The 22,422-nt window shown below is 38.9% G+C and overlaps 1 protein-coding gene across 6 annotated transcripts in view; it reads left to right on the forward strand.

The window, feature by feature from the left end:
- Positions 1–22,422, forward strand: part of PPP3CC (protein phosphatase 3 catalytic subunit gamma) — a 99,234-nt gene that overhangs the window by 51,489 nt on the left and 25,323 nt on the right. For all 6 annotated transcript variants that reach the window (XM_032288487.1, XM_032288489.1, XM_032288488.1 and 3 more), the window contains exons 5-6: positions 11,553–11,698; positions 13,439–13,578. In XM_032288487.1, coding sequence (XP_032144378.1) covers positions 11,553–11,698; positions 13,439–13,578 — 286 coding nt within the window. The remainder of the gene's footprint in view (positions 1–11,552; positions 11,699–13,438; positions 13,579–22,422) is intronic.

The following is a 22,422-nucleotide window of genomic DNA, read 5'->3' on the forward strand; positions in this document are numbered from 1 at the left end:
AATGAGCATCTATGATTTGTATCTTTAGAACAAACTCTCAAAAAAGAATTTCTAGGTTAGAGGGCAGGCACATTTTAAAGACTTTTGACATACTCTAAGTCCTCCAGAAAATATGTATATTGGGTTATACTCCAAAAAAATTTTTTTTATTTTTGTAATGAAAATACTGACATAAACAAAAGCGAAATTGTACCTGTTTTGATTTCTAAAATGTTAGGATATTCTCTATAAAATAAGGAAGCTAAACTAAATACCTTGCGTCCCATCTGGCTCTAAAATCTACCCCTCTTAAGGAATCCTGAATATATAAATATACTTCAGTGTTCATATGGTTGATGTTTTGATCATGGATTTCATTTTATATCTTATTCAGATTTTTCTGCAGATTATTATCTTAGAAGAATATATTATAAAATAGTTAAACTTATATTTCAAGAATAATTTTCAACATTAAGAAAACGTTTAAATTTGTTTTCAGAGACTTGGACTTTATCCAACCACCCACACATCCCTTTACTGATAGGTAGATTGCAATTTGTAGTGTTTTATATGCTCATGTGAATTCTTGCTATCCGTAGCTTTCTACATTGCTATCCGTAGCTTTCTACATCCCTCCTAGTAGAGCCTCCAAGAAAAGGTCTTTGTTATTAAAATAAATTTTAGAGGATAAGCGCTTCTTAATAATTCTGTCAAAAAAGTCAGCTGCAAGAGGGCAAGATACAGATCCTTCCAGCCCTTGGTGACTTACTGGAGTAAACACTTTAAATCAGCAGCTAATTACCAGGAAGTTTTAAATCTACTGTTGATGGGTGTTTAAATTTCTGTAGGCTGAGTGAGGTGGCTCAAGCCTGTAATCCCAGTACTTTTGGAGGCCGAGGTGGGTGAATCACTTGAACCCAAGAGTTCAACACCAGCCTGGGCAACATGGTGAAACCCCAGCTCTACAAAAAAAACACACACACAAAATGAGCTGTCCATGGAGGCACTCACCTGCAGTCCGAGCTACTCAGGAGGCTGAGTTGGGAGGATCACCTGAGCCCTGGAGTTTGAGGCTATAACGAGCCATGATCACCACTGCACTCCAGCCTGGGAGACAGAGTGAGACCCTGTCTCAGCAACAACAACTACAAAAAAGGTGTAAAGTATTTGAAGAGCAATTTTGTATAAATATAAAAATTTTAAGTAGTGCATGTCCCCATTTTAAGTGTGACTGTGATCTAGCAGTCACACTTGTAGTAATTTATTATGCAGATTGTATTAACTTTTTAAATGCTGCATTAAAAAATTATGACAAATGTAGTGGCTTAAAAGAGCACATTTATTATCTCATAGTTATTGTAGGTCAGAAGTCCAGGCACACTGTGGCTAGATTCTCTGTACAGGATTTCACTGAGCTGAAATCAAGGTGTTGCCAGGGTTTCAGTTCTCATCTGGAGATTGGGGTCTTTTTCCAAGGTCATGTGTTGGCAGTCCTTGTAACTGTAGGATTATGGTCCCTGTTGTCTTGTTAGCTGTTGACCAAGAATGGCTCTCAGCTCCTGGATGTTGTTTGCAGTTCTTTAACATGTCACCTCCAGTGGTAGTTCCCAATATGAATAGTTTCTTTTTTTTTGTTTCTTTTTTTTTTTAGATGGAGTCTTGCTCTGTCACCCTGGCTCGAGTGCAATGGCATGATCTTGGCTCACTGCAAACTGCACCTCCTGGGTTCAAGCAATTCTCCCGCCTCAGCTTACCAAGTAGCTGGGATTACAGGCACCTGTCATCATGCCTGGCTAATTTTTGTATTTTTGTAGAGACAGGGTTTCACCATGTTGGTCAGGCTGGTCTTGAACTCCTGATCTCAGGTGATCCACCTGCCTCAGCCTCCCAAAGTGCTGGGATTACAGGTGTAAGCCACCACACCCAGCCTGAATGTTTGCTTTTTTCCAGGCTGGCCTGAGTGCAGCTCTCTGACTTTCTATTTTGTGATTGGCTAGCTGCTCACTCAGTTTTCAAAAGGCTCACCTTAGGTCAGGTATGGTGGCTCACGTCTGTAATTTCAGCACATTGGGAGGCCAAAGAGGGGAGGATCACTTGAGGCCAGAAGTTCAAGACCAGCCTGGGCAACATAGTGAGACCTTGTCTCTACCAAAAAGAAAATTAAAAAATTAGAATCAGTCCGCCTTCATGGTGGTGCAAGCCTGTAGTCCCATCTACTTGGTAACCTGAGACCAAAAGACAGACTGAGCCTGGGAGTTTAAGGTTACAGTGGGCTATGATTGTGCCACTGTATTCTAGCGTGGGTGACAGAGTGAGACTCTTTCCCTAAAAATAAGTAAATAAGTAAGTAAGTAAATAAATAAATGGTTCACCTGATTAGGTGAAGATATCTTTCTTTTGTCCCGTATAATGGGACAAAATAATGGGAGTCTCATTATCATACTTACAGTTTCCATCCACTGAAAGAGGAGTGGATTATACATACAAAGATGTAGGTCAATGCAGGTCATTTTAGAAATTGTCTACCACACAGATATACTCACAAAGAGAAAGATACCAATGCTTAAGGATGTTCACTGCAGTGTTAATTATAACAACAACAGTAAAAAGATAATCTAAATGTCAACAAGACACTGATAAAATAAGTGATAAGCGCTTTTTAATAATGGACTGCTAGGCAGCTATTGAAAGACCAAGGTGGCCAGGTGCGTGGCTTATGCCTGTAATCCCAACACTTTGGAAGGCCGAGATGGGGGCATTGCTTGAGCCCAGGAGTTCAAGACCAGCCTGGGCAACATAGTAAGACCCTTTACAAAAAATTTAAAAATTAGCTGAGTGTGGTGGCATGTGCCTATAGTTCCAGCTACTTGGGAGGCTGAGGCAGGAGGATTACATGAGCCCAGGAATTCTAGGCTGCAGTGAGCTGTGATCACACTCCAGCCTGGGTGACAGAGCAAGACTGTCTCTGAAAGCAAAAGAAAGATAGGCAGACCAAACACCCATAATATGTGCTGATATGGAGAGATGCTAAGATATTTTGTAAGCCATTTGCAAAGCATGTAAATGACCACCTCCTTTGTAAATTATTTAATGTACAAAAGAAATCATTAACTGTGAAAGTTGGGTTAGGAGAACTTATAATTTTTTTTTTTTTTAAGATGCGGAGTTGTCACACTGCCCAGGCTAGTCTTAAATTCATGCAATCTTCTAGCCTTAGCCTCCTAGGTAGCTGAGACTATAGGTGCATGCCATCACACTTGGCTTACTTTTAATTTTATGTCCTCTCTAGTATTGTTTGAATTATTTTTTACTACCACTGTGTACTACTATTTTACCAACACTATGTACCACTATTTTTCAAAGTAATTTAAAACTTACCCAGTTTGGGTCCAAGCATTTGAAAAGCTTTGTAAAGCACCTGAGGTGGTTCAGCTGTGTGTTGCTGGTTAAGAATGACTACTCCAGAATCTTTGGGAAGCTTCTATTATCTGTCCTTTGGAAACCACTTCATCAAATAGAAAAATTAGAAATATTTTATTTTACATTATTTTTCTAATCAAACGTTGGGGTATTCCTTAACACCTTCATTTCTTACCTGGGAAAATTAAATAATGCATATAGCAGTTAACAAATGCCCTGGAATGTAATGCTCGCTATAAGTCAGCTATTTTTATTAATTAGGAGTAGATAAGTAGTGAAGAAAGCTGCCTGTGACTGCATTTGTTTTGAATTAAGTTTCAGAGTTTTTTTAGGTGACATTTTATTTAATTATTCTCTGTCTTATCAGAGTTTTTTTTTTTTATTTTTATGGGTACATAGCAAGTATATTTATTTTTGGGATACATGAGATATTTTGATACAGGGATGCAATGTGTAATAATAAAATCAGAGATTTTTTTTTGACAGGTATAAATGGTTCAGACTATTTTTAGAAGATGGAACAACAGTAGGTCCTGGAAACATTTTAAGTGTCTTATTTTGCCCAGAATTTCTTTGGTTTTTATTTGTTTTTCACATGACTTAACTGTAGTTAAACCTGGTGGCTTTCTTCTTCTGTCTACCAAGATAGATTGTCTCTTTTGTTATAATGCTGCATCTGAAATGTAAATATATCTTGGAATGAGCACACAAATTAAGTATAAATTGAAAAGTTTAAGCATGTGTGCTGCTCTGCATGGGTGTTTTTACTGATAAGCTGATCACTCTTAAAGGGCCACTGTGGCTTCTAGAATTAGCACCTTATAATTACTAAGGGATGCTTAGTTTCGGATTCTGCAGCTGTAATCTTGTTCATGTTTTTAAGCAAGAGGTGGGTGAAGGCTTTTCTTATATCAACGCTAAGTTGCTTTATAATGCACAGATTTTTAAAAAATATTCCTTTCTTCAGAGAAAAGTATAATTTTTTTTCCTTTTAAAAAAATTGATATAGTTGTACATATTTTTGAGGTACATTTGATATATTGAATATATGTATATAATTATGATTATCAAGTCAGGGTAACTTTGATATCCATCACCTCAAACATTTATCTTTTCTTTGTCTAATAGTTAAACAAAAAAAACTTTTTTTAAGAGACAGGGTCTGATTCTGTTGTCCAGGCTGGTGTACAATTGTGTAATCATAGCTCACTGCAACCTTGAACTCCTGGGCTTAAGTGATTCTCTTGCCTCAGCTGCCTGAGTAGCCGGAACTATAGGTGCTTGCCACCTTGCCTGGCTAATTTTTAAATTTTTTTGTAGACACTGAGTCTTGATTATGTTGTCAAGGCTGATCTTGAACTTCTCAAAGGATCCTCCTGCCTTGCCCTCCCAAAGAGCTGAGATTACAGGTGTGAGCCGCCATGCCCAGCCCCTAACAGTTAATTTATGACATATCATTTGTTTTTACAAAAATATTTTTTTATTGTTATGTCCTTAGAAAGCAAGAAACGTAGTGTTTTCCTTTCTTTCTTTCTTTTTTGAGACAGGGTCTTGCTTTGTTGCCCAGGCTGGAGCACAGTGGTAAAAATCATAGTTCACTGCAGCCTCAACCTTCCATGCTCAAGTGGTCCTTAAACCTCAGCCTCCTGAGTGGCTGGGACTACAGGCGCAAGCCCCCATGCCCAGCCTATTTTTATGTATTTATTTGTTTTCTTTGAAGGAACCTAGTGTTTACATTATTCTGTAAAAGCTCTGGGTCCAAGCTCATAGCTCTAGGTTGAAGTTTCTAAAGTAAATGAATTTGTCATTTCTACAAACCATTTTTTAAAAAATGTACAGTTAAGGCCAGGCACGATGGCTCACGCCTGTAATCCCAGCACTTTGGGAGGCTGAGGCAGGTGGATCATTTGAGGTCAGGAGTTCAAGACCAGCCTGGCCAATATGGTAAAACCTTGTCTCTACCAAAAATACAAAAATTAGCCAGGCGTGGTGGTGTGTGCCTGTATTCCCAGCTACTCGGGAGGCTGAGGCAGGAGAATCACTTGAACCTGGGAGGCGGAGGTTGTGGTGAGCTGAGATCGTGCCACTGCACTCCAGCCTGGCAACAAAAGAAGACTGTGTCTAAAAAAGAAAAAAATGTATAGTTAAATAGCTTACTGACATGTTCCAGAAAGTCCTGTAATTTTACTAATGAAAGAAGTATTGTTATGACAACTGGATTTTTAAAAAAATAAACACATATTGTTTGTCATTACTCATTGCAGCATGATTTAGAACAGCAACAGATTGGTCTAATTAGATTGTGATATATCCATAAAGCAAAATACTATGTAGATGTTAAAAAAATTACAAAGCTCTCCTGTAGGGGAGGCAATATTTTACCTTTACTCTCTTAGGGTTTTTCAGCTGGGCCTGAGAATTAAATTGACATAAGATAATTTTTTTCTTTTCTCGAGACAGAGTCTTGCTCTATCCCCCAGCCTGGAGTGCAGTGGCGCAATCTTGGCTCACTGCAACCTCCGTCTCCTGGATTCAAGCAATTCTCTTGCCTCAGCCTCCCAAGTAGCTGGGATTACAGGCACGTGCCACCACACCTGGCTAATTTTTTGTATTTTTAGTAGAGACGGGGTTTCACTGTGTTGGTCAGGCTGGTCCTGACCTCGTGATCTGCTTGCCTAGGCCTCACAAAATGATGGGATTACAGGCTTGAGCCACTGTGCCCAGTGCCATAAGATAAATTAACAGGAGAAGAGCACACAAATTTATTTAATATAAGTGCTACATAACATGGGAGCCGCTATAAGGAAATGAAGACCCCTAGACTCAGAGGTGAACACTTCCATGCTGAATTGGACAAAAAGTAGTAAGTTGTGAAAAAGTAACTAAATGATGTGAGGGGACTGGAAGATAAGAGTTATTTGAGTTCAGCCTCAGCTATTAATCCTTGGTGATAACAATGTTATTTTCCTCCTAGTATAGGGAGGGAATCTTTCTTTTCTTTTTGTCTTTTTAACGTTTATTTTAGGTTCAGTGGTACATGCGCAGGTTTGTTATATAGGCAAACTTGTGTCATAGGGGTTTGCTGTACAGATTATTTCATCACCTAGTACCTTATGACACAAGTAGTTATTTTTTCTGATCCTCTCCCTCCTCCTACCCTCCACTTTCAAGTAGGCCCCAGTGTCTATTGTTCTGGGAGGGCATCTTTCAAATGGGACTTTTCATCTCCTGCTTTTAAAAAACAGTATGAGCTTGGGCGCTGTGACATGTGCCTGTACTCCCAACCACTTGGGAGGCTGAAGTAGGAGGATTGCCTGAGTCCAGGAGTTTGAGGACCATCCTGGTCATGTAACAAGACCCTGTTTCAAAAAAATAAAAAAAAGAAGCAGCAGCATGAAGGTCAGAATGATCTTCTTGCACCTGGTGTTTTTCAAATGCGTTTAACTCAAAGTTGTCAGTGTGCCAGAGGGGCATGTTTTGGGGTAACATTCTCAACTCCTTCACTCTTCATCTGAAGATAGGGCATAATAGCCAAAATGTTTTCTTAAGTACAAAAAGCAAGTAAAGAACAGTATGTATATGCTATCATTTATGTAAAAAGCAAAAGGATATTTTAGAAAGAGAAGGAACGTACATATCTGCGTGTGTATGCATAGAACATCTGTGTAAAGACACCCAGGAAACTGGTAATATTGGTTACCTGCTGAGAGGGCAGGAGGCACAGTATACCCTTTTGCGGCTTTTAAAATGTGAGCTGTGTCTCACGCCTGCAATCCTAGCACGTTGGGAGACCGAGGTGGGAAGATCTTTTGAGGCCACGAGTTCAGAGCTTCAGTATGCTATGATATTACCACTGTACTCCAGCTTGGATGACAGAATGAATCCCTGTCTCAAACAATAATAATAATAAGTACATAAAGCAAATAAAAATTGAAACAAAGACATAATCAGTGACTAGGCCAGATTGTGATTTCTTGCAAGTAGTGCTGACTCTCAAAGTTGCTTTCAAAGAATTTTGTTGAAAATTTTGTTTTGTTAATGTTGTATTATTGATACTAGTTAGAACTTATATCAGCGTCACCCTGTGGCTGTAGTGCATTTTTCCTTCATTATAGAAATAACCGTTTTATGGAATATATCTTAAAATTTGGCTTGAAAACAAAGCACTTAAATCAGCTAATTTAACCTCTGGGAGCTATGTATTTGGCTATTTAGATTCTTCTATTCAAAATCTTATTTTAAAATAATGATTAAGAGGAATATTAGAGGGTAGTTAATAGAATGAACAGGTTTAAGTCCCAGTTCTGCCAATTATTAGCTTGCAGCTTTGGGAAAGTAAGCCTAATTTCCTGTTTTTAAATTAAGACAGTAATAGCTACTTCATAGGGTTTCTGTGAGTATTAAATACTTTTATCAGTTAACACATGGTACATACTAAGTGCCAGCATTATTCTGTATATTTTACATTAATTAATTAATGTAATCCTTATAGCAACCCTGAATCTACAATTCAGGGTATTATTATTATGACCATAGATAAGGAAACCAAGGCACAGAGAGTTAAAATTTCTATCCAAGGTCCCATAGCTGGTAAGTGGAAGGGGCTGAGGTTCTTCGAGTCGTGCAACAGGTTCCAGACTCCATTCTCTTCACCACCGTGCCATGCCAAATGTTTAACTCACTGATAGACACATCATGAGCCTTCAATATATTTAAATAATAAAGGTAATTGGGCCAGGTACAGGTGCAGTACCTCATGCCTATAATCCCAGCACTTTGGGAGGCCGAGGTAGGAGGATTGCTTGAGGCCAGGAATTGAAGACCAACCTGGGCAGCATATTGAGACCCTGTCTATTCAAGTAATTTTTAAAAATTAGCTGGTTATGGTTGCACATGCCTATAGTCCAAGCTACTTAGAAGATCTGGCAGGAGGACCACTTGAACCTAGGACTTTGAGGTTACAGTGAGCTCCAGTTGCTCTACTGCACTCCAGCCTAGGCAGTAGTAAGATCCTTTCTCTAAAAAATATTTAAAAATAGAGATAGCATAATAGTAAATGTTGTTATATAAAGATTACATCTTCATCATAAAAATTAAGAAAATACAGCTAAACTAAGAAAAATATAGATACCATCATCAATCAAAGTCCTCAGAAAATTAAATGTTGGTAATTACATATGCAGTTCATATATTTTGAAACAATAAAGATGGTAACATTTCATAGCCTATTTTATTCACATATTAATATAAGATGAACTCCTTTTTGCTTAATTTAATTTTTGACCTCCTGTTAATTTATAAAATGACAATACACTTCCTTACTTAACATCTTCAGACTTGGCATTCTTTTTGGAAGTAGGGTAAGAAATTATGTTGAGTAATTCTTAGGGTTGAAAGGCATTTATCGATGTAAGATGTTATGGAGCATGGATTAATAAGTAATATAAATCCCTACCTATATTCAAGCGTAGGACTCCCATGGATGAATTTCTTACTGGCATTGGCAACAGAGGGAACTCTAGTTCCTGGGATTTTCAGGAGAAAAAGTCAGTCACTAAACATAAATTAAAGAATTTTTTTTTTTTTTTTTTTTGAGACGGAGTTTCACTCATGTTACCCAGGCTGGAGTGCAATGGTGCGATCTCGGCTCACCGCAACCTCCGCCTCCTGGGTTCAGGCAATTCTCCTGCCTCAGCCTCCTGAGTAGCTGGGATTACAGGCACGCACCACTATGCCCAGCTAATTTTTTGTATTTTTAATAGAGACGGGGTTTCACCATGTTGACCAGGATGGTCTCGATCTCTTGACCTCGTGATCCACCCGCCTCGGCCTCCCAAAGTGCTGGGATTACAGGCTTAAGCCACCGCGCCCGGCAATTAAAGAATTTTTTGTTTGTTTTTTGCTTCCAGCAGACTTTCTGGCCAATTCTAGATCTACTTTGAAATGGGAAAAATGTATTTAAAACAAAGCAGAGTGTAAGGATGTAACTGTAAGGAGAGGCAACAATGCATAAGACATGGTTCTTGTTAACTTGGAGCTCCTAACTGCTATAACGGCAGTACAAAATGTTCTGAAAACCTCAAAGAAACCCACAAGCTCCCTTAATGAACTCAAACCCCGATCACCCAATATTAGCATTAAAGAGACATCTTCACACTCAGGAATGGAAGGCCTTACAACCTCAAGTATGGTCTACTGGTTTACACCTTCCTTAGGGATCTCTAATCATTCCTGCCACCCATATAGTACTGCAGTCTGGCCCACATCTAGATCCATCATTCTTCACTTCATTCCATAAAGCCTTGCCAGGACCAGGCTCTGATCCTGAAACGTGTCTTTTCTAAAGGCTTGGAGATCGCAAAAATAAAATAAACACAGAAATAATGACCAACTAGATAGTGTTACTCACTCGATACAGCTTTGTCCTCTTGATCCTGTAGGCTACCTCTTCTTCCCAGAATCTTGGAAGAGGAGAAGGAGCTAGTTCTGCCAGACTGCCTGAGTATACGTTTTTTTTGTTTTTGTTTTTGTTTTTGAGACGGAATCTCGCTCTGTCCCAGGCTGGAGTATAGTAGCGCAATCTCGGCTCACTGCAGCCTCGACCTCCTGGGTTCAAGTAATTCTCCTGCCTCAGCCTCCCCACTAGCTGGGACTACAGGCGGCCGCCACCACATCCAGCTAATTTTTGTATTTTCGGTAGAGATGGGATTTCACCATGTTGGCCAGGATGGTTTTGATCTCATGACCGAGTGATCCGCCCCCCTCAGCTTCCCATAGTGCTGGGATTACAGGTGTGAGCAACTACGCCTGGCCTCCTGACTGTACTTCTGGTCTTCTCTACCCACACACACCCCTGAGCACAGCTTGACTTTTAGAAACCAAGGCCAAGAAAGAACAAAATGTTCCTTTTTTCTTTAATACCCATTTTCTAGTTTCTCACCTATTATTTCATGACGTTTCCTTTCCAGAGATTTGTGGATGCCCCTCCTCCCCCCGATTGATGTGTTTCCTTATTCTGTAGCCCCAAGTTGACAACCACATCAAAATGTAATTTATTAAACCAAACATTTATTTTCTATTGTTTAGAGACAGAGTTCCACTCTGTTACCCAGGCTGGAGTGCAGTGGCACTATTGTAGCTCATTGCAGCCTCAAACTCCTGGGCTCAATCTGTCCTCCCACCTCAGCCTCCCAAGCAGGTGTGTGCCCCCAAAGCCAGCTAATTTTGTGTTTTAATTTTCTGTGAAAATGAGGCCTCACTGTGTTGCCCAGGCTGGTCTCAAACTCCTGGCCTCAAGTGATCCTCCCACCTCAGCCTTCCGAAACACTGGGATTATAGGCGTGAGCCACCATACCAGCTTAAGCCAGATGTTTTTACAGAAAAAAGAATAATTTGGAAAAAGACATAATTTGCTTACAGAGCTTAAAAATCATGAGCAAAAACATTATTGACATTTTATTGTTGTCACTCAGGACTCCAGTTGCCACTTATATATCTTCAGTACTCCTAAGAGATCTTTAAGACTCAATAAAATATTCAGACTCACAAGACTACCATGGACCCTGCTTGTCATCCATATACTTAGAAGGATACAGGTCAGGAAAGGCAGCATTGGGTGTTCCTTTTCAGTGGAGTGGTCCTCACCGGAGTGCATACTGCAGTCCAGTGGCTTTCTGTCTCTTACCTTCTACCATCCTCCCACCAGCTCAGGTACAAGGAAACAATATCCACAGTGGGAAGATTAGGTAGCCATCCTGGTATAGAAGCCTCATGCATCAAAAGTGTCGATGTGTGTTGTAAAACTACCTTCAGAGGAGCCCAAAGCTGTAGCTTCCCACCAGGTACCTAAGTAATTTTTACTAGAAGCCATGTTGCCTAATAACACAGTGGACAGTCACCTTATCAAGTTTCCAAGCAACAGAGCTTGAAAGTTAATCCAAGGTCATACTTGTCTTTAAGAGGAGAGAGGTTTTTTAAACCTATTATCTACAACTTTTCAAAAGTATCTTTACAAAGATAATTGTGCTTTCAAATTATCTGAAATAAATGCCTTTAAAATAGCTCCATATTTTCCTGGCCTATATCCTTTTTCAAACATGATACATTTTACATTTTAGCTTTTCTTCAATTGACTGATTTTTCTTCTTTATTAGGTCGAATCAAATATTCTGAACAGGTGTATGATGCCTGTATGGAGACATTTGACTGTCTTCCTCTTGCTGCCCTCTTAAACCAGCAGTTTCTGTGTGTACATGGAGGAATGTCACCTGAAATTACTTCTTTAGATGACATTAGGAAAGTAAGTAATCTTTTATTATTGTCATAATTTTTAAAATTTGTTTTTGTTGTTGTTGTTTTTGAGACAGAGTCTCTCTCTGTCGCCCTGGCTGAAGTGCAGTGGTGCAACCTCAGCTCACTGCAACCTCCACCTCCCTGGTTCAGCCTCCTGAGTAGCTGGATACAGGTTCGTACCACCATGCCTTGCTAATTTTTATAATTTTAGTAGAGACTGGATTTTACCATGTTGGCCAGGCTGGTCTTGAACTCCTGATGTCAAGTGATCTGCCCACCTTGGGCTCCCATAGTGTTGTGTTTACAGGTGTGAGCCACTGAGCCTGGCCTAAAATTTGTTTCTTATTACAGTCAACCAATATATCTTTAGCTGAAATCTTTAAAATACACATAATCAAAAGTAAGAAAATGGAAGTTACCTCTGATTTCATCACTATGAAATAACTACTGTTGACATTTTGATATGTATCTACCACAAATTATAATTTTTAATGAGCTGTGTTTTTACTAACTAGAAACCTAACATTCTCGTAGTATAGTCCTGAAACTTTAAATTATGTCACAGTGCAAAAGGAAGGAAGCCAGGGTTCTAATCACAGTCCTGCCATTAATTGTGTAACCTGGACCAAATTATTGAACCTCTTAGTCACGTTTCTTCTCTATGAAATGAGGAAGTTGGAGAGGATGGTCTGAGGACACTGCCAGCTCTGAAATGCATTGGCTTTGACATTTTTAGATGATACGGTTTCATTGTTATACTTGCCTTCCTTGGTGACTGTTATTTCCAGGATTCTGTATCTTCATTTTGGAAAAAAATGACCAATTTTTATTCTACATGGCCATCTTCTCTTCTCTACCTTTGAATGCTTCTACTTCTGTCTCTTTTTTAATCAACGTGGTGGATACTCATCCTCTCTTATAGGTACTGAGACTAAAGATTTTTCTGTTTATAAAACCATTTTCTGTGAATGAAAGTCAGTCTCCTCAGGGTGAGAGAGTATACCTATATGTACTGGCTTTTCTCTTGCCTTTCTGTCTTTAATAACCAGCATTTCTCTTTTACATAGGAAAATATGAATGTTATAATTCTGAATCAATTGTATCAATAAAAAGCTCTTTCACTCTGTAGAAATTCTCTTCTTGGAACTGAGCTATTGTAGTACTTGCTTTCTCTTGGTTTTTAATGCTTTTAACTAAAGCAGCAGTGACTAAAGGCTTAATAACTCATATTGAAATACCTCAACTGCATAGAATTTTCCATTCTATGGAAACGCCCTTACAAACTTAGCATTCTTTAAAATAAGGAAGTCTCCACTGGAATGAGGTTTGCAATGAACAGAACCAGAGTAAAACATTTCTGCTCTCATGGTAACATTGGTTCACCTAGACAATTAAAAATAATTTTATATAGTCATAGTCTTTCTAAAATAGTATATTTCTATAGTGGTTGATTTCACATTTGGATTAAATTAGTACTGCTTCACAATTAGGATATAAGAAGATCCTTTACTGCAGTATGGTTAGATGACAGGGATATTGATAAAAAGTTATTCTGGAAAAATTATAAAAATTATATATCTAAAATGGTTAAATGTTCCTTTTCTTGCAGGAAAATCATTTAGGGGCATACTCGCGTCTCTCCTAATACATTCTTGTGGGTGGAAGGGGTTTTTCTGTGACACATACCAGTTTCTAAGAGCCTTTTGCTCTCCTGATTTTTTTCTTTTTGCTTTTGTGTGTCTTCTAGTTAGACAGGTTTACGGAACCTCCTGCCTTTGGGCCTGTATGTGACCTGCTTTGGTCTGATCCCTCAGAGGATTATGGCAGTGAGAAGACCTTGGAGCACTATACCCACAACACTGTCCGAGGGTGCTCTTATTTCTACAGGTAAGCTAGTCCTTGAGGTTGAAAATTATGAGAGGAAATGGTAATACATTTTATCAGATTGTTTTTCAGCATTTTATATTTCAAATCTATGTAGTATAAGCACTTGTGTTTAACTTTTTGATTAATAGGAGGCAAGAAACTTGTTTGTTTGTTTGGCTTTTTATATTTTCTTAGGTATTGTGCCCTAAGAAATATAACACACCAAACATGATTGGCCTTAGTGCAGTACTTTTTTGTCTGATAAGTGATCTAGACTATTTGTTCCTAAACATTATCTGTACACTTTTTTTAAAAAAAAGAAAATAAAGATTTCTTGGCTGTTTCCCCAGAGATTCTGATATACTAGGTCTGAGACAGAGGAATCCTATTGTGTTTTGAAAAGCTCTCCAGCTTTTGTAACCACTGGTATAGACTAAGATATAAAAAGAACAGGACATTGTGAACTAAGCCCAGTACATTTCCTGGAAGTTGGCTGTTGTTTTAAATTTCACATGAGCTTTCATTGTGATTAGACACTCAAAAATAGGAAGACAGGCAGGGCGCAGTGGCTCACACCTATAATATCAGCACTTTTGGAGGCCGAGGTGTGCAGATCATTTGAGGCCAGGAGTTCGAGACCAGCCTGGCCAACATGGTGAAACCCCGTCTCTATTAAAAATACAAAAGTTAGCCAGGCATGGTGGCACATGCCTGTAATTCCAGCTAATTGTGAGGCTGAGGCAGAAGAATCACTCCAATCCGGGAGGTGGAGGTTGCAGTGAGCTGAGATTATGCCACTGCACTCCAGCCTGCGCAACAGAGCAAGACTCTGTCTCAAAAAAATAAATAAGGAAGACATAGAGAAGTTGGAAATCTAAATTATTTTTAATCCCAGTATTTTATTGTGGCAAATAATACATATACTTATTCCCCTAAAAATCTGTTAATTGGCTGAGGTAATGTGTTCATTAAAATACACACATGCACATACACACATGAAACTGATTTTGTTGTTACTTTTAGCATTCTTCTAAACAACCATTTTTCTTTAAAAAATTTTTTTTTAATTTTCATGGGTACATAATAGGTATATATATATTTATGGGTTATATGAGATATTTTGATACAGTCATACAACATATAATAATCACATCGAGGTAAATGAGTTATCTATCACCTCAAGCATTTATTGTTTTGTGTTACAAACAATCTGATTATACTCTTTTAGGTATTTTATTTATTTCCTGCCTCCCTTTTTTTTTTTTTTTTTTTTTTTAGAGAGTCTTGCCCTGTTGCCCAGGCTGGAGTTCAGTGGCATGATCTGAGCTTACTACACCCTCCACCTCTCAGGTTCAAGTGATTCTCCTGCCTCAGCCTCCCGAGTAGCTGGGATTACAGGCACCCACCACCATGCCTGGCTAATATTTGTGTTTTTATTAAAGACCAGGTTTCACCATGTTGGCCAGGCTGGTTTGGAACCCCTAACCTCAAGTGATCCACCTGCCTCAGCCTCCCAATGTGCTAGGATTACAGGTGTGAGCCACCATACCTGGCCTCTTTTAGTTACTTTGAAATGTACAATGAAATTATTATTGACTGTAGTCACTTCGTTGTGTAAATCTCACAGTATCAAATACTAGGTCTTATTCATTCTTTCTGTTTTTTTGTGCCCATTAACTATCTCCATTTCCCCCCCGCCCCACTACCCTTCTCAACCTCTGGTAACCATTATTCTACTCTCATCTCCATGAATTCATTTGTTTTAACTCCCACAAACAAGTGAGAACATGTGAAGTTGGTCTTTCTGTGCCTGGCTTATTTCACTTAACGTAATGACCTCCAGTTCTATTCATGTTGTTGCAAATGACAGGATCTCATTCTTTTTTATGGCTGAATAGTATTCCATTGTGTATTATGTACCACATTTTCTTTATTCATTCATCTGTTGATGGACACTTAGGTTGCCTCCAAATCTCATCTATTGTGAGCAGTGTTACAATAAACATGGGAGTGCAGATGTCTCTTCAATATGCTGAATTCCTTTCTTTTAGATATATGCGTAACAGGGGGATTGCTGAATCATAGGGTAGTTCTATTTTTAGTTTTTTGAGGAACCTCCAAACTGTTCTCCATACTAGTTGTACTAATTTACATTCCCACCAACAGGGTATGAGGGTTTCCTTTTCTCTACATCCTCACCAGCATTTGTCATTGACTGTCTTTTGGATAAATGCCATTTTAACTGGGTGAGATGACATCTCATTGTAGTTTTGATTTGCATTTCTCTGATGATCAGTGCTACTGAACACCTTTTCATATATCTATTTTCATATATCTGTTAAAAGGAAACATCTCATGTCTCCTTTTAAGAAATGTCTTTTCAGATATTTTGCTCATTTTTAAATTGGGTTATTGGATTTTTCCTATTGAGTTGTTGTGCTCCTTATATATTCTGGTTATTAATCCCTTGTCAGATGGATAGTAAACAGTTTTTTATTTTTTCTTCTTTTTTTTTCTTTTTAATTTTTTTTTTTTTGAGACAAGGTCTCTCTGTTACCTGGGCTGGAGTGCACTGGCACCATCACAGCTCACTACAGCCTCAACCTCCTGGACTCAAGCATTCCTCTTGTTTCAGGCTCCTGAGAATCTGGCACTATAGGCATGTGCCACCATGCCCAGCTACCTTTTTTATTTTCTGCAGAGACAGAATCTTGCTGTTTTGCCCAGGCTGGTCTCAGACTCCTAGACTCAAGCGACCCTCTCTACTTGGCCTCCTAAAGTGCTGGGATTACAGGGATGAGCCCCACCCAGACAACAACCATTTTTCATTGCTCCATGCCAACTCTTCCAGTAACTTTTATTTCTTTTTACATTGTTTAAAACAAAGAGCATAATACATGTTTATTGTTGTCAGAATAGAAATTGGTACAATGTCTGTGGCCATCAACTTGGCAATATCTCTCAAAGGCATTTGTATATGGCCTCTGATCCAGAAATTCTATTTCTAAAACAACCCTATGGATATATAGTTGATTCTCATTACTTGTGGATTTCAATTTGTGAATTCCCCCACTTCCTAAGATGTATTTGTAACACCCAAATCAGTACTTACAGAGGTTTCATAGTCATTCATGGGACTGCAGTATGCAGAGCAACAGAAAATTTGAGCCACCTCACATACATGTTGCCAGCTGAGGTTGATGCCCTGCCTTCTTTTTGCAGCCCTCATATTGTAAACAGGCATTCTTTTTTTTATTTGGTGAAACATGTTTTATGTTTTTGTGCTTTTTGTGAGTGATTTTACTGTTTAGAATGGCCACCAAGCATAGCGCTGAAGTGCTGCTGTCTAGGGTTCCTAAGCACAAGAAGGCTGTGGTGTGCCTTACAGAGAAAATATGCGAATGTTAGATATAAGCTTTGTTTATAAGCTTTGTTTAGGCATGAGTTATGGTGGTTTTGGCCATGAGTTCAATGTTAATGAATCAACGGTGTAAATTAACTAAAGTATTATTGCACAGAAGCACATCTCAAACAAGGATATGTATATTCAAGTGATTGTCCTGCCTCAGCCTCCCTAGTAGCTGGGACTACAGGTGTATGCCACCACACCCAGCTAATTTTTATGTTTTTAGTAGAGACAGGGTTTTACCATGTTGGCCAGGATGGTCTCTTCACCTGGTGATCTGCCCGCCTCAGCCTCCCCAAATGCTGGGATTAGAGGTGTGAGTCACCACACCTGGCCACAGGTTATATATTAATTGGTGGATGAAAATATTATGTCCAGAAGCTCACAGGAACTTTACCCTGTATTTCCTATAGCATTAGTGTTTCAGTATTTACTAATTCTGTTTTTGCAGCAGCATGATAACATGTAGCTACTGGGAATAATGAGACAAAAAATTTAACTCAGCTAGTACACATGTTGCCAGGTGACGTTGAACAAAGTGATACTCTGCCTTCTTTTATCCCAGGGATAAATTCCATTTCGCCATGGTATATAATCCTTTCGGTGTGTTGTTCAGTTTGGCTTCCTAGTGTTTTATTGTAGATTTAAAAATCTGTGTTCATCAGAGATACTGGCTTAATACTTTTCTTTCTTCTGGTGTCTTTGGCTTTAGTATCAGAGTGATGCTGGCCTCATAATGTGAGTTTGGAAGAATTCTCTCTTCTTCTGTTTTTTGGAAGGTTTGAGAAAGATTGGTATTCTTTTTTAAATGATTGATAGAATTCACCCATGAAACCATCTGGCCCTGTGCTTTTCTTTGTTGAGAGATGTTTGATTAGTGATTTAGTCTCCATACTTGCTATGGGTCTGTTTCAGCTTTCTGTTTCTTCTTGATTCAGTTTTGGCAGGTTGTATATTTCTAGGACTCTATCCATTTCTTCTCAGTTATCCAGTGTTTTGGTGTATGATTGTTTGTAATAGTCCCATAGCATTCCTTTTATTTCTGAGGCACCTATTGTAATGTATCCTCTTTCATTTTTTATTTTATTTGAGTTTCTCTCTTTTTTTGTAGCCTTGATAAAGGTTTATCAATTTTGTTTAGTTTTTCAAAAACCAACACTTAGTTTTGTTGACTTTTTTCAATTGTTTTTCTATTCTCTATTTGATTCATTTCTGCCCTAAACTTTTCTTCCTTCTACTAACTTTGGGCTTATTTTATTCTTTTTTTTTTTTTTCTAGTTTCTTGAAGTGTAAAATAAGGTTGTTTAATTAAGATCTTTCTTATTTTTTAACATCAGCATTTATTACTATAAACTTTACATTAAGTACTGCTTTTGCTGCATCCCATACATTTTTTTTTCTTTTTGAGATGGTGTTTCACTCTTGTTGCCCAGGCTGGAGTACAATGGCATGATGTCGGCTCTCTGCAGCCTCCACCTCTCAGACTCAAACAATTCTCCTGTCTCAGCCTCCTGAGTAGCTGAGATTACAGGCATGTGCTACCACACCCTGCTAATTTTAGTATTTTTAGTAGAGATGGGGTTTCATCATGTTGGTCAGGCTGGTCTGGAACTCCTGACCTCAGGTGATCCAGCCACCTCGGCCTCCCAGGGTTCTGGGATTACAGGCGTGAGCCACCATGCCCATCCCATACATTTTGATATGTATATTTTCATTTTCATTTGAGTTTTTTTTTTTTTTAAGATAGGATGTTTTGTTCTTTCACCCAGGCTGAATGCAGTGGCACAGTGATAGCTCACAGCAACTTTGAACTCCTGAGCTCAAGCAATTCTGCCTCAGCCTCCTGAGTAGCTGGGACTACAGGGATGCCCAACTAATTGTTTTTTTTTGTTTGTTTGTTTGTTTTGAGACAGAGTCTCACTCTGTCGCCCAGGCTGGAGTGCAGTAGTGCAGTCTCAGCTGACTGCAACCTCCGCCTCCTGGGGTTCAAGCAGTTCTTTGCCTCAGCCTCCCGAGTAGCTGGGATTACAGGTGCCCCCTCCCCCACTGCACCTGGCTAATCTTTGTACTTTTAGTAGAAATGGGGTTTCACCATCTTGGCCGGGCTGGTCTTGAACTCCCAACCTCGTGATCCACCCACCTTGGCCTCCCAAAGTGCTGGGATTACAGGCATCAGCCACCATGCCTGGCCCAACTAATTGTTTTTAAAATTTTTACGGGACAGAGGTCTTGCTATGTTACCTAGCCTGGACCTATCTAGAGATAATTTTTTAAATTCCCTTTCAATTTCCTCTTTGACACAATAGTTGTTCAAAAGCGTGATGTGCAGTTTCCACATATTTGTGAATTTTCCCGTTTGCTTCCAGTTACTGATTTCTAGTTTCACTCCATTGTGGTAGGAAAAAAATACGTAGGATGATTTACATCCTCTCTTTTTTTTTTTTTTTTTTGAGTTAGAGTCTTGCTCTGTTGCCTTGTTGGAGTGCAGTGGTGCAGTCTTAGCTCACTGCAATCTCTGCCTCCCAGGTTCAAGTGGTTCGCCTGCCTCAGCCTCCCAAGTAGCTGGGACTATAGGCATTCACCACTATGCCTGGCTAATTTTTTGGATTTTAGTAGAGATGAGGTTTCATTGTGTTGGCCAGGATGGTCTCCATCTCCTGACCTTGTGATCCACCCGCCTCGACCTCGCAAAGTGCTGGGATTACAGGTGCGAGCCACCACACCCTGCCTACGTCTTGTTAGTTGATACTCATTTTGAGATTATGTAGCCTACTGAATATTCTGTGTATACTTGGGAAGGTTTGTATTCTTCTATTATTTGGCAGAAAGTTTTGTATAGGCATATTAGGTCCATTTTTGTCCATAGTTTTTCAGTTCTGTTGTTTGGTTATTGATTTCTGACTGGATGATTTATCCATTACAGAGAATGATATATTGAAGTTACATGCTGTTATTATTATTATTTTATTTTTATTTTTTTGAGATGAAGTCTCACTCTGTCACCCAGGCTGGAGTGCAGTGGTACATTTTCGGCATACTGCGCCTTCCACCTTCCGGGTTCAAGCTATTCTACTGCCTCAGCCTCCCGAGTAGCTGGGATTGCAGGCACACATCACCATGCCCAGCTAATTTTTGTATCTTTAGTAGAGACGGCATTTCACCATGTTGGTCAGGCTGGTGTCAAACTTCTGACCTCAGATGATCTGCCCACCTCGGCCTTCAAAAGTGCTGGGATTACAGGCGTGAGCCTTAGCACCTGGCCTACTTGCTATTATTTTATTGCTGTTGACATCTGACTTCAGATCTGTCATTGCTTTATATATTTAGGTGCTTTGATATTGGATACATATATACTTAAAATTGTTATATCTTTCTGTTGTGTTGGCCCTTTTGTCATTATATAGTGACTTTTGTTCCCTCTTGTGATGATTTCTGTCTTAAAGTCTATTTTGTCTAATAAAAGGTTAGCCACCTCTGCTCTCTTTTGGTTACTACTTGCATGGAATACATTTCTCTATCCCTTTGCTTTCAGCTTATGTGTGTTCTTAAATCTAAAGTAAGTCCTTTGTGGACAGCATGTAGTTGGGTCTTGTTTTCATCCATTCAGTCATACTCTGTCTTTTGATTTGGGAGTTAAAGTAATGATTGTTAGATAAGGACTTAATATTACCATTTTGTTGGTTGCTTTCTGTCTGTTTTATGGTTCTACTATTCCTCTCTTTTTTTCTTTGTATACTTTGGTTCATTTCTTTTTAAGTTTTGTGTTTCTACTGTGCTTTTTTATTCATAGGATTTGCATCAAATATTTTATAGTTATAGCAGTCTGTCTTAAGCTGAGAAGAACTTACCTTCAATTACGTATTAAAACTCTACACTTTTGGTGGGGAGACAAAAAAAATGAAAAAAAGAAACTCTACATTTTATTCCCATTCACAAACCTAATGTAATCTCAGATTTTACTTTTTTTTTTTTTTTTTTCTGAGATAGGGTATTGCTCTGTCACCCAGGCTGGAATGCAGTGGTGCAATCCCATCTCACTGCAGCCTCTTCCTCCTGGGTTCAAGTGATTCTCCTGTCTCAGCCTCTTGAGTAGCTGGGACTACAGGTGCACACCACCACACCTGGCTAATTTTTTGTATTTTTAGTAGAGACGGGATTTCACCCTGTTGGCCAGGCTGGTCTCGAACTCCTGGCCTCAGGCGATCAGCCTCCCAAAGTGCTGGGATTACAGCATGAGCCACTGTGCTCAGCTGCATCTTTTAATTTCTACTTGAACTTCCTTTGGTAGTTCCTATAAGTCTGGTATAGTTGTGACAAACTCTCAGTTTTTGTTTATTTGGAAAAGGCTTTATCTCTTCATTTTTAAAGGGCAGTTTTGCTGAGTAAAGTATTCGTGGTTGGCAGTTTTTTTTTCTTTCTTTTAGTACTTTGAATATATTGTCTCCTACTCTCCTGGACTGCAAGGTTTCAGCTGAGAAATTCACTGATAGTCTTATAGAGGCTTCCTTGTATATTATGTGACAAGTAGATTTTCTCTTGCTGCTTTCATATTTTTTCTTTTTTGAGTTTTTTTTTTTTTTGTTTTGTTTTTTTTTTTTTGAGACATAGCCTTGATCTGTCACCCAGGTTGGAGTGCAGTGGTGTGATCTCAGCTCACTGCAACCTCCATCTTCAGGTTCAAGCAATTCTCCTGCCTCAGCCTCCCGAGTAGCTGAAATTATAGGCGCCCACCACCAGGTCCAGCTAATTTTTGTATTTTTTTTAGTAGAGACGGGATTTCAACATGTTGGCCAGGCTGTTCTCGAACTCCTGACCTCAGGTGATCTACCTGCCTCAGCCTCCCAAAGTGCTGGAATTACAGGCATGAGCCACTGCACCTGGCCTCTTTTTGAGTTTTAACAACTTAATTATAATGCATCTAAGTGTTTGCCTTATTTGGAAACCTTTGGGCTTCATGAATTGAAACCTCCATTTTCCTCCCTGGATTTGGCTAACAACTGTTAGCCTTTAGTTTTTAAACATAAGCCTTCTGCCCCTTTTTCTTCTCCTTCTTTAACTTCCATATGCATATATTATTTTCGCTTGTTGTTGTCCCGTAAGTTCTGTATACTTTCCATACCCTTTTTTATTCTTTTTGTCCCTCTAGTGGTATCATTTCAAATGACCTATCTTTTAAGTTTGCCAGTTCTTTTCTTCTGACTGAGACTGCTGTTAAAGCTCTCTTTTGAGCTTTTCAGTTCAGTCATTGTACTCTTCAGCTCCAGAATTTTTGTTTGGTTCTTTTTTATGGTTTCTGTTTCTTTCTTAAACGTCTGTCTTTATTCATTTATTGCTTTCCTGATTTTGTTTAGCTGTAGTTCATTAAGCTTCTTTATGATGATTATTTTGGATTCTTTGTCATGCAATTCATACTTCTTTCTTTCTTTCTTTCTTTCTTTCTTTCTTTCTTTCTTTCTTTC

The sequence above is a fragment of the Sapajus apella genome, unplaced genomic scaffold (genome assembly GCF_009761245.1).
Source record: "Sapajus apella isolate SASKATOON/1434 unplaced genomic scaffold, GSC_monkey_1.0 scaffold21, whole genome shotgun sequence".
In the NCBI taxonomy this organism is placed as follows: Eukaryota; Metazoa; Chordata; class Mammalia; order Primates; family Cebidae; genus Sapajus; species Sapajus apella.